This window comes from Schistocerca piceifrons, chromosome 1 (genome assembly GCF_021461385.2).
Source record: "Schistocerca piceifrons isolate TAMUIC-IGC-003096 chromosome 1, iqSchPice1.1, whole genome shotgun sequence".
Lineage (NCBI taxonomy): Eukaryota > Metazoa > Arthropoda > Insecta > Orthoptera > Acrididae > Schistocerca > Schistocerca piceifrons.
The window spans coordinates 493,112,387-493,125,900 of NC_060138.1; the positions used below are offsets into that span (position 1 = coordinate 493,112,387).

The 13,514-nt window shown below is 35.5% G+C and overlaps 1 protein-coding gene across 2 annotated transcripts in view; it reads right to left on the bottom strand.

Moving 5' to 3' along the window:
* The window catches only part of LOC124795602 (AP-1 complex subunit sigma-2), a 66,573-nt gene that overhangs the window by 18,177 nt on the left and 34,882 nt on the right, over positions 1-13,514 (bottom strand). The window contains exon 5 of one of the 2 annotated variants that reach the window (XM_047259684.1): positions 277-4,183. The exons of the other annotated variant lie outside the window; for it this stretch is intronic. Coding sequence (XP_047115640.1) covers positions 4,139-4,183 — 45 coding nt within the window. The 3' untranslated portion in view covers positions 277-4,138. Of the gene's footprint in view, positions 1-276; positions 4,184-13,514 lie in introns of those variants that run through there. 2 annotated transcript variants of the gene reach the window in all.

Genomic DNA, 13,514 nt, shown 5'->3' on the forward strand with positions numbered 1-13,514 from the left:
GAGTGATGATTATGTTGATGCTGATTATTCATAAGAATCACACAAAAGTGTCTCAAAAACTGATTTGCAGTTTAACAGTTAAAGTTGAAGACAATAATGTAGTAATTACGATCTGAATACTTCCAATATGCTGTATCATATCACAAATACTACTGTAATGTTTGATAATTGACACCATGTCTTAGGAAACATTTATCTTTTGTTGTAAGAAATAAACAAAGAACTTCTGGGTCACAACTTTTTATTTACTGATAACTGGTTTCTATTTTTGGTGCACATCATATTCAGGTCTGGCACTGCAAAGTGCAGTTTGTCAACAATGTGTGAAACAAACACCATCTGGATCACAACTTTTTATTTACCAACAGCCGGTTTTAATCGTCAATTAAGATCATCTTCAGGTCTGGCGCAGTAAAGTGCTATTTATCAACACTAACATACTGCACTTAGCGGCACCATACTTGAAGATGGTCTGCAGCACAGATTGAAACGGGTTGTCTGTAAATAAAAAGCTGTGATCCAGATGATGTTTGTTTATTTACTGTAATGTTTCATTAACAACTTTTAGCATTTGGCACTACAGTTCATACCTATTTGCAAAAGGAAGAAAGGGGTGAATGAATTTACGAGAAAATTTTCTAATCCGCGGAGGCTCAACCCAAAATCGCATTTGTCTTCCCAAGAACTACTCCCTATTTCCAATGTGGTCAGTTTGAAAACCTGCATTGTATACCAGATACATCCTTGGTCTTTGAGTAAATATGTCAACAGATATATTCTATTCCAAATAAGAAGTATGGAAAAATTATTAAGTTTCAGATAATATTTCTGTTTATTAGAAATGTTATGAAAACATATGCAGTTGTAAATATATGCAACAAAATGAAAACTTTAACATAACAATGGCATAAATACATTCCAGTTACAAGAAAATGTTTACAAAAATAAATGCTTTTGACATATCATTATACAATAAATATTAAAGGCTAAACCATAAAAAGATAATTATTTCTTCAACCAGATTCTAGCAAACAAATATAAATTTTATCCATTCATTTACAATACAAAAACACTGTCATGGATTTAATAGAAGAAGGCTGGCTTCATGCAATATCCTGAGAAAGTCTCACTTCAAAGAAAAATAATGTTTCACTTAGCAATGAATAATAGGAAGTATATAATATTTCAAATGCACAACGACGCTCATAATTTCAATTTTGGGAAAACTGTTTCAAACAGCCAAACATTGTCATGGATTTAATAGCAGGAGGTTGGTTTAATGAAGAACTTTGAGAAAGTCTCACATGAAAAGAAAAATATTGTTCACTTACTTACAAATATAAGGAATTATACAAATCCTTCAACTGCACAACAATGCTTTCAATGTGAATGTTGGGAGAACTGTGAAAACTGTTTCATACAGGAAGCTCATCTCTCTCTTCCCCCCCAACCCCCCCCCCCCTTTCTCTCTCTCTCTCTCTCTCTCTCTCTCTTTCTTTCTGCTTTCTGTGGTGTGTGTGTGTGAGGAGGGGATTGTTTGACACAAATCTGTATCACAAATATAGATGTCTTAAAACAGCTCACTTAAACTTAACAAAAGAAGATTGTTAAAGTGGCAGTGATATTACAGAAAAAGTGGTAGCCAACCATCCTTTGCCTAATTAGTGCTTCTCTACCCACTTGTCATTTAAGACTGTATAATGATAAAAGGAGTGACAGTCCCATTACACTTCATTAAAATGGTGAATACTTGCAGAAAAGGAAGTACCAGTGGCTATTTAATGAAATGTAGTTCTGAATAGATTCCTTATATTTCTCATCGATCTGCAGAACATTTGAAACTGCTTAAGCACCATTTTGTCCACTTAAATAATTATGAAACAAGCCTCCAGTACCTTTCAGAATAAACACAATACATACTTCTATATAAATGTTTCTAAATTATCTTCATGATTTAATTTTTCATATAGCAAATTTTACAGCTGGAAGATCATTCAATCCAATAACAGGAATAAGTGGAGGAAGTTGTTACAGTACGGAGATTTTTGTCAATGGCACAGCAACCACTAATCAAAGCGAACAGCAACAACACCAAAACAAGACCATAACCTTAACCTAAGTCCAAATGAAAGTTTTAAAAAGACATTTCAATGAATAAGACATGATGTTCACCTTTATTAAAAATCATTACCCATCTGACTGACACCAGGAAATGCATGCTCAATTCTGATCTCTCAAAATCAAAAATTTTCCTTGGTAGATGGAAACAATAAGAACAATGACACAAAACCTGATAAAAATTATTCATAGAAACAGTAGAAAGAGATCAATGTAGGAAAACAGCAACATATTAGCAGATGGTGCTTTATCAGTGAGAAGCAATGTTTGGGGTATTTCAATTACTGGTGAATTCCACAAATATGATATTTAAAATTTTTTCATAATCTTTCAAGTATTTCTCTCTTCAGACTGACTAGTGAAACAATAACTTCATTTTCCTCTAAGTCCCAGATGTTGAAGTAGATATGTATTTATATGAAATCAGGCTTCAACACTTGGGAGTTGTTTTTTTAAACATTTCCCGGTTATGTCACCATATTACCAGATGAAATTCAATGACTGAGTCTCTGTACAACTTCATAACGTTATCATGCTCTCATATTCTAAGAATTTTATCAATAGGTTATTTTCAAATGTCAATTACATCTTTGTTTTTCTCCATCATTGTCTACACAGCCTCAATCTGCCACCATTGAAAGGCACTTTCTACTCAGGTATGAATGAAAATAAAGATTTAAGGTGATCAGAGTTTAACACCCAACTGATATCAACAAAGATCAAGCTGCAACGCACACTAGACATTGTGTAGTAACAAATATGTTGGACTGATAGGGGTACAAAAACATTTTTTTTCTCACTCACTGCAATGGAGAGGAAATAGAGTGTGGGAGGTACATAAGTGATCTATCACAGAGAATTAACTAATGTTATCTTCTATAGGTATTAGTGTCACATCAAATGTGCTCTAAGTGCTTTCTTATCCCAACAATGACACTATGTCGTTTTTGTAATTTGTGTGTGTCTGAAAGGGATGCTCACTGCTCTATGTTTTCACTTTTTCTTTCCTGACTGCTGTTTTCATTCAGAGTGAATAGAGACTACTCCTTGGCTTTTATTCATACTTTTAAGCTTTCACTTATTTCTTCCTAGCCACATTTTGTTTCTGAAAAGATCTCAGGACAACAGATTTAGAAAATATTTTGCTCCTTGAAGTTTTGTTTTTATATTTGTAGAGAACTTTGCGTTTATGAAGTAGGTTTGGAAACAACATGTGGAAACTGGAATACGTTTGTATCCTGCTGTGCCAATGACATACTTCAAGTTTCACGAACACCAAGAATGAGGTCACTATGTACTATTCAATAATGTGTCACAATATGCTTCTAGCTTCCACATTACAAATTTGAATTATTTCACACAGAATGCTAATGCTAACAAAATTAATTTCATGGAAAAATATAATTTCAGTATTGCAGTTCATTAACACACTAAGTATTATTGCTATGTACCAAGGAGGTAAAATCTGACAGTTTTGCTAATCTTGATTCTTGTGCTTATACTATGTCAGTCACAAATCTACTATTCCATTCAGTTTGTTGGAGGATAGACTTTTCTCAAAAATTTTGTACAATTATTCTTAATAACGTATTTTTAAATTACATAATTTAAGGAATAGCTGGAAGCTTTTTTTTCCGCTGATTACAATACAGCAATATAAATTCGTGCACATACTGAGTTCTGAACTCTGTAAAAATCTCTATAAAAATCTACTCTCTATAACCAGAATTATTGCATATTAGCCTGGAAACACAATATACGAGGTTTTTCTCTTATCCTCATATTAACTCTTGTTGTAACACACACAAGTATCAAATTTAAATCACAATTTGAAATGTGTATTTGCTTCACAGTAGTCAAACAATGAACAACTATCTTCACCAATAAATTTACTTCTTAGGTTCCAAAATATTTAAAAAATAACAGTTCTGGTGTGAACAACATGCAGCAGAAGACTAGAAGCCAGCTCAGCTGTTGCTGTCCATGTGTCTGAAGGTTTGTACTTTGGGTGCACCAGCCACTACAGAAGCCCTATCTCCCTCAGAGCCCCTTCCACTGCTTCATCCTTCAGAATGACAGAAAATCAACTTTTGCAAAACCAAATTCCACATCCAGGCAAACTAAAGCTGAGAGCTACAGAACCAATAATCATGTTAAATAGAAGAGAATGCACAGTCAACAAAATGAAATATTTTATTAGCTATGAGAAATCTGAGGAATGTTGGCACAATCTGTGTGTGTGTGTGTGTGTGTGTGTGTGTGTGTGTGTGTGCGTGTGTGTGTGTATGGAGAGAGTTCTTGCAGCAGGAAATAAGTACCAACAAAAACAACAATAGTGTTTTTAATATCATAACACTGCCTAACAATAAAAATACGAGTAAATCATCACTGTATGAGAAGCTCTGTTAGTAAATAGTAAAGAATGACTACAGCTACTACAGTGAAACAATAAATTTATTCACATATGTTATACTGATCTACATTAAGTTTTTAGTTTAACACAGATTCAAAGACAAAGCAAAGAAATAATATGCAAGATATCTATCAACAGGCTTTATTCTACTGACTAGCATAGTAACAAAGAAGAAAACTAACAACACAACTGAGAGGCTTGCACAACAATACTTCTGTGAACACTACATTATATATCTAATTTATAGAATACTACTGTAGTAGGCCGAACACAAAAACTTTTAAAAATGAATGTTATATTACGTACAGCATGCACCAATTGTTAGTGTTAAGGCAGCCGATTAACTGTAAGACACCAGTTTTCTTTAAAGCTGTTGATGTTAAATCATAAATTTTAAATATTTGTCAGTTATGCACCTTATGGTATGCCTGCAATGAAGTCATCAATTTTTTTAAAAAAAAAAAAAAAAAAAAAAAAAAAAAAAAAAAAAAAAAAAAATCGCTTGGGACTAGTATTGGATATCAGCAGCTTAGAGTTTACTGAAAGAAGCACACAGAATCATTTACAATGATTTATGTATGTATTACAAAGAAATGAGAATATATTGTCCCTAAATAACAACATGGCGTTTCACCACTGTATCAACAATCACACAAACTTAAAATAACTTTAGGAAGACAAGAAAGCCAAGTATATAAATTTATTTTAGATATGTCTGCCAGTCAGGTACCTGCAAGGAAAAAAGTTAGATGAAAGATCTATGCAGCTTCCATTTTTTCTCTATATATATGGTACAAATGTAGACTTCACCAGTATCCAAACTCCCTACGGATCAAAAATCCATTCAACAAAGATGGAAGAGGCAGTTACAGTAATATGCAATTCGAGTACTGAAGATTATGTGCACGCATTTTTACTATGAGAAGTCTTAACATCAGGTGGCACTTTCACCAGCATTAATGAAACGTGGACTACTTTACATCAGTGAAAATGACCTAAAGAGAAAATGTGCTACAAAAATAAAAATAAAGAAATCGGATAACCAAGCAACAAGAATTTTTTTGCTAACGAGCCCGTTTATGACAAACAGATGTAATATCTGACAGTATTTTAATTTAGGAAATAAGATGATGTAAGATGCTTTCAGAAAGCTGAAAAGAGGAAATAGGAATTAAAGGAAGACCAGAAAATGTACAATCCATTCTGAATTACACTAAAAAGTATGTAACAACTATGTTAATCAGTTTCCCTTATCTCAGTGCATTCAGAAAAAGGGTACAACAGAGAAGACTAAAAAAATCAAATTATCCCACATCAGAGTTATTTAAAACATGATCATTTAATGAAACGCAGTCAATTTAGGATGTATCTAATTAATTATATTTTACAGATTCTTTGAAGTGCATATAGAGTACGCTGAAGAGATGGCTCTTAGTATTCTCTTATTCTCCTGTGAAACTAAATAAACTTATGGCTGAGGATAGAATAGAAGGAAAGAACGCACACAGGGAGGAGAAGGTGGAGGAGTGCAAGAGAATGGAAGTAAGAGGAAGAAGTGGGGAGTGGGCTGAGGTTGTCAAAAAATCATTTCACAGTTTATTCTAAATAAAATGTCTGTTATTCATGTCGGAAACAACTGTTTCGAATAAGGAGTGTCAGCCCACTATGGTACACAGGTGTAATTGCAATTTCCCACTGTACAGGATCAAAATCATATGAGTGCAAATCATCAGCCAGAAGAATATAAATACCGTATACCACTATTAAGTTTACACCTTAGTATTACAAACAACATTTGTCTGTGTGCTCTCTCAACTACAATAAAATCAGTAGAGAACTTATAGAAGAAAAAACAATATGTTTTCATATTTTAACATGCTCATAAATTAGTACTAACTACAAAAGTTTGTTAATGTAACGTCATTAACCCTTCACCTTATAGTGTGGCAGACACTCTAAAAAGATAACAATATATATAATGCATATCTCTAGTTCATTTACTATATAATGGGAGACATATAATACACTACTGTGAAGTGTTCTCCATCAACAATTTATCACGTGTATGCTAAGGATAACGACAAACACTTTAAACTAAGCACTGTGACTTTTCACGTTTCACTGGTGGTTGTGGACATTTGTGTTCCGTATCCACTGTGGTTAGTAACGGCTCCTTATACAAACTGTTATCAAGTGTGTATGAATGTAGTGTCAGTAAGTTTAGCATACTTAAAAATATAAATACCTCATTGTAATGTCTTGCATTGCACAGCACAGAGCAGTAAAGCATTAGGTTGACATACAAGTCAGTAGATTTTTTTTTTTAAAACTGAGAAACTATTTTTATGAAAGTCATGGCACATATAACTAGTATTTTGTATAGCCAATGATGTACAGCTTTCAGATACTTAAGTAACTTCTGTGTAGGTTTGCACAGCTATATCTATTCTCTATTTTAAGAAACGTTTTTGTATTTTTTAAGATCATTAGGTTATACAAGAAGTAATTAGCCGAGTGTTTTATAGATAAAATTTCTTTCACAGAATGTAAAACATTCCACAGTATTAAAAATGCAAAACCTGGAAAATTATGTTTATATGAATGATTTTCATACCTACTGCAGGGAATTAGCCTTGAGTCATACATATAGCAACATGCATACCAAACTTGACAGAATTATACCTATCTTCTATGATCTACTAATATTAATAAATCAGTACAAATTAGTACAACATACAACATATGCATAATCCTGCCAGGTTTTATATTTATAATACCATAGCATGGTTAACATTCTACAGAAAAAAAAAATTATATGTATGAAACTCAAACGAGAATGGTCCAATCTGACATGTCAAAACCCACCATGAGATTCTTTTATGCAGAAACAATACAACAAAATAAATGCAGTGTCAAAATCATAGCTGCTAAGACACACCACAAGTATTTCTTAAAAACTGTTGAATTTATTTGTTTTTGTCGCATAAAGAACCACTTATGACAGCAGTTTATACAGCCCTCCTTCCGTAGCACGTAATTAGCCATGACGAGAGTGTAGCACCATTTAGTGTGAATATCCAGAGTGTCACTGTCAATTTGAAGCACCTAAACTATACAAAAAAGTCATGAATCATTATTTTTTTTAATCAGAGGCAATTTCTATCAACAGCCAAACTGTTGCGGATGTAATTCTTACAAAGGTGACTAAGAGAAAAAAATAAATCAAGGGAGTGTTTGAAGTTACATTACAGATAACTTCCATCAATCGTCACTTAAATGTGTTGAAATGATATAATACTTACACATACATCATTCTATAAATATTACTATAGCATAGTTCTCATGATAATTTTTGAATAAGATATTTTACTAACAATGAAACAGTTGCTTGTTTATTCCCCATAGTCGACACAATAAAGTGAAGAGTCATTTGAATGACGAAAACAAACATTTTCCTTCCACCAGGCACACCTGAAGAAAAAAAATTAAGCTTCCAGGCACTCTACAGTAATTAATAGTTTTATTTAGACAGAACTGCAGATGAGTAAGGAACAGTTTTGGTCACTGCTCAGCTCACTTGAAGCAGTTCATAAAACATGCTGATGCAAACTAATAAAGAACATTTCTTTAAAGTCAGTACTGCCATTAGACTTGTTTATTTACAGTGTTACATTTACACTTACACAATCATGATTTCGGTTTCAAAGTGCCATCATCAAGTGTTTTAAGTGTTCTTCAATGCCTAAGATGACATACTCTCGTATTTAAAATACACTATTAGTCACATAGTGTATTTTAAATATGACAGTATGGCATCTTTGACACTGTATAATACTTAAAACACTTGATAACGGCACTTTGAAGCCGAAATCATGATTGTGTAAGTGTAAATGTAACACTGTAAATAAACAACAGTCTAATGGCGGTACTGACTTTAAAGAAATATATTATGACTGTGGCCCCGCATTATGAAAAAATTATTAATGAAGAACAAATGACTTAAATTTAAAAATTCCGTTCTCCTGATAAACCTCAAGCGACATGGAACTATCGGAAATTATTTCCAACAATTTCCTTAAAAATACTTACCACAGTCAATAAATTCGTTATTGAGAGTCTCACTGGTTGTTCAGGGAGGAGTCTGAATTATATCAACCCTCTTTTCATCATCCTCCTCAAAGACAGAGGGGTCGTTATGCCCGTGTGAAGAGTCGAATACAAGCAATGAATCAATTTCTGCAAGTGTTTAAAAACAGTTTTCAATGAAATGTTAAAACTTATTCTTTCCTATCTTTTCACATTACAATAGGTCTGTTATAAGATTCTTGCCACTAAACAGTCTCATTTTTAATTTTTGGTCCTACTGTGCCTTGAGGTACCTGAGGACAGATTTAAAGCTCCAGAACAGTGATCCGCTCATACTCCTCACTGCTATCGTTGCAAATGAATGTGTCATACCATTAACTGATTGCGCAGTAGACTCTGTCTTTTTTCATCTCGAAATGATAAAGTGCAGTTTTCTTGCAGTTCTTTCAGGAAATGCGACTAACCAACACCAGTGCAACAGATGTAATGGAGGTAACAAGAAGCTTCATCTTCACATCAGGTACAAACTAATGGCATCTCCTCTATACCTTTACTAGAAGTAAACATTGTTATTTTTTTGACTTCCTATACTGTAAGAAGTCTTGAAATCAGCAATGTTCATCTCAACTGGGATTTGGAGGACCCAGACAAGAAATCTTCATTGGTAACGGTGCACTGCATCTCACAAGCAGCTCTACATGGTTTATATCTCAAGAATACTCCTGTTGTTGGTGTTATTTATTTAAGTTTGGGGTTTGTGTTGGTTAGTATAGGGGGGAGAGGTTGATGGGAGTTTGTGGTCAACCTGTACAGTAAATCTTTTGGATAGTTTTTCTATTTGTATAGTTCACAGTCAGATTTTATGAAGCAGGACCATTTTTGCACACTGCCTAAAATTAAACACAATGAATATTAATTCAGTTTCAACTCCATTACTAACACTTATCCTATCACAAAAAAACTTTGTGTTCTGCCTTACGGCAGGTCTTGTCATGTCACAGAGGTCCACCATATGAGTGTCTAGGGAAGTGATTCCAGTGGTGGTTTCCCGTTGTCTTCCACTGATGATGATGAAATGATAATGAGGACAACACAACACCCAGTCCCTGAGTGGAGAAAATCTCCGACCCAGCCGGGAATCAAACCCGGGCCCCTTGGTGTGACAGACCGCTGCACTGACCACTCAGCTATCGGGGCGGACCTATCACAAATGCAACTGGTAATTCTTCCAGATATGAAATGAGCTGCAAAATTCAGTGAATAGTAGAAAAACTGAAATTCGCTTTACAAATTAAGCTCACAGTGAATCGTGTTATCCGTTTGTCAATGTGTTGTCAATGAAGGATCTGCACCTTCCATGTTGCCCATGCACAGTTCGCTACAGCTCCAGTATGGCTGTACAGTTCTCCAGTAGCACAGCAAGCTAAGAATTTGGCAATTTTCAACATTTTTTTGAAAAATGCTTGGAGTTTGCCGTAGCAGCTAAAATTCTGACAGTCTTTCTTTCGGTGCATTCTTCTTGAATAAAGAAATTTCCGGGCAAGTTCTGACATGTCATCTTGGACCATTCCCTCTTCATCTAAGTAATTCTTATACAGCCTGTTGACAATCTTAAAGGTAGATGAAATTGGTTATTAAAATAAAGAGAAAGTACAGCTGTGTACTCATATCAAATGTCATATAAGGAAATTTCCTGTCTTCCCATAAGACTTAACTAATAAACATCATCTTTGCTGGCATAAAACAGGTCCTGGTACACTTAAAACTTTTTTAGAAAATTTCCCCTGAAGAGATTTCAGGTAACTACTACACATTGGAGGGGTACAACAATAGCATTAAAGGGTGTTTCACACTGCAAAAAGAGGGGAGGAGTGGAGGAGGGAGATGCCATTTTGAAAAAGATCTAAGGGTCACACCTGAAACTGTTGGGCAGATAAGTAGTTTAAAACGTAATGACTGCCAAAACTGTAGATATCACACTGGTAATTATCAGCACTTAAGTGAGCAGAGTGTATGAAAATTCATTTACATTGTAGAGCCAAATTCAAGGCAAATCTACAAACATTGTGTAAGGCTACTTTTGACCTCTGCAAGCAGCGGCCAAACGACATAGACTTTTCTAGTTGGTTAAGTGCTCATAAAGAAGGTTGGAGAATGTGGGGCAAAAATGAGTCATCCAACAATATCTAAGACACAGAAACTACGTATACATTCATGAAACTATTTCGTAAATCATTCAGAATTCTTTTGAAACCAGTCACAAGCAGTTAAAATAAAACAGGAAATTGTGAGTGTAATGTAAACAATGTAATCATAAGAATAACCACTTGCTGTATGGTGGAGGCACCAAGAAGTGAACAGGAGCATGAACAAGAAATAGAACACAGTTGACTGTCTATCACAATTCCAAATAATACACCTCACTACACATATTAGTGACTACCTTAAAAGAACACACTAGTTGCTTTGGAATGGTGCAGAACTGGTCCTCCACTAATGTCAAGTCATGAACTATCGTCTTTGGACATGCCCATGACCAGACCACAAATGAAGTTGCACTGTCCAACGTGTCTGCAAGGAATAGTGTACCGCTCACAGTCATGTAACGTAACACAAGAATAGTGACCATTAAAAGATCCTAACTGATCAGAACTGGAGGAGAGTGTCATGTCTTATCAGTGACAATAGTGTGTAAATCCAAAAGGAACTGCTACCGACAGTAAATGCACAACCATCTCCACCAGTTTCTGAGAAAACGCTGCAAGGGGAACTGCATGCAATAAGTATTTGATTGCAGGAACCTCACAAAAGGCCACTGATCACAGCAGCACTTTAAGTTGCAAGTCTTCCATGGCCGAAACAATACAGAAACTGGGCAATAGGTGACTAGAGGCACGCAGTGTGGTCTAATGAGTCATGATTTTTCTCATTTCAAATGGTGTGAGGTGATGAGCACGCTGAGGGCCAGTGACACTTTTAACATGCACTATGTTAAGGATTCAGGCCAAAGTTATTTCTGGAGATGTTTTGGGGTTTCACTCATTCAGATTGTGGTGAATACGAGCTAGGATGTGTATTTCAAGTGTTACACTTTTTTCTACGCCTTCCTAAGCATGTTGTTCACACTCACAGCTTCCAAGACAATAACAGCCATGTTCACAGTGCCACACACATACATTCCTGGTTTGACAAACACCGAGGCACTCCATCACACCTTAACTTAACTCCCTATTCAGCCACTCAATCTTAATCTCTCAGAACAACAGGTGAAACATAGCAATCAACACCCCCTCAATTTGGTACCTCTATGGGATCTGTCATCAAACAGTCGCTTGAGCTGGGTATGGCACAGCTGAAGAAACTTGTGGTTTCTCTTTCCCAATGAACTGAGGCCACTACCAAGGCTAGAGGCAGTGTGTTACAGTATCAGAGTGATGTCTCCTGGGGGTGACTAAGTTCTTGTCCCATGTGATTGTACTACTGACCAGTCCACATATAATCTGGCAGACAGGTTGTAGCATGTGGATACAACATTTGCGTGTGCACGAGACGTTTACAAATCTGTAAGTTGGGGTTGAAGGACTGAGAGAAATTGCTAAATCCATGGATGAAAATCACATCTGTGCTTATAAATCAGAGACTGCGAACAGGAGATTGCCACAAATCTGGTACGCGAAACTTGTCAAGTCATCTGTTTGTTCAGAAGAGTCACATATATTCATGGAAAGTTAAGAGCAAGCATTACAATGATTTAAATAAGAAGGCAGCTACTTTTAATTCCTTAATAGACACAACCAGAGCAGTTGACCCTACAGCAAACACAGAAATAGTATTTCTAAAAAAAATTGTTGCAGACTAAACCAAAATTATTAGTCTGTCTGCCATCAGCTTTTAACTTGGAAACCTCTCATTATGTTGACTTGAATATGGGATTGTTAGCATATTTTCATTCAATGCTTCTCCATGTCATCATCTCTTGTGTCAGTGCAAACAAAATAAAAGTATATATTACACAGAAGAATATTGTGTTAAACTGATAAAGAAACACCATGCAGCTGTATCTTAGATCATAAAGAAACTCATACTTACATTATATAAGTGGTGTCTGTTCTTTTAGACATGTCCAAAAGAATAGACATCGTACACATAATTAAGGCAAGGCTGGGCAAATGATCTCATCAGTGCAAATGCACATTTTGCTCAAATGCTAGGAATTGGTGAAATGCTGGAAGTAATTATGATAATGGGCAGGATCACTATGTCAGTAGTATATGGATAAGTTGAGAATTTGGGTCTGACGGGAGGTGTGCTAGGGCAGTCCATGCAACTGCAATAACCACTGCATCTGGATGACTTAGTGGTCAGAGCATCTGCCTAATAAGCAGGAGAGATGGGTTCAAATCCAGGTCCAGCACACACTTTTGACTTCCCTACTGATGTGTACTGATGCCCATGAGCAGCTAAATGGCATTAATTGCTTTGTGTGTTGATACATAATAGCTACAGGATCAAAATGATTTTTGATCTTTTGGATATGTCCGAAGGAACAGACACCGTACATATAATTACGGTGAGACTGGCCAATAAACCCTTCAATGCAGATGCACACTACACTCAAGCTCCTACAACTGGTGAAATGTCATAAGTAATGAGGACAATAGACAGGCACACTATGTCAGTAGTGTGTGGTGTAAGCTGAGAATTTGCGTCTGATGGGAGGCCTGCTAGAGTAATCCATACAGTTTCAATGACCACTGTGGCTGGATGGGTTAGTGGTCAAAGTATCTGGCTAGTGAGCAGGACACTCAAGTTTTCAACATCACCACTGATGTATAACACCCACTAGCAGTTAAATGTCGTAAGTTCCGTTGTGTCTTTATATTATGGAGTCTGTGGT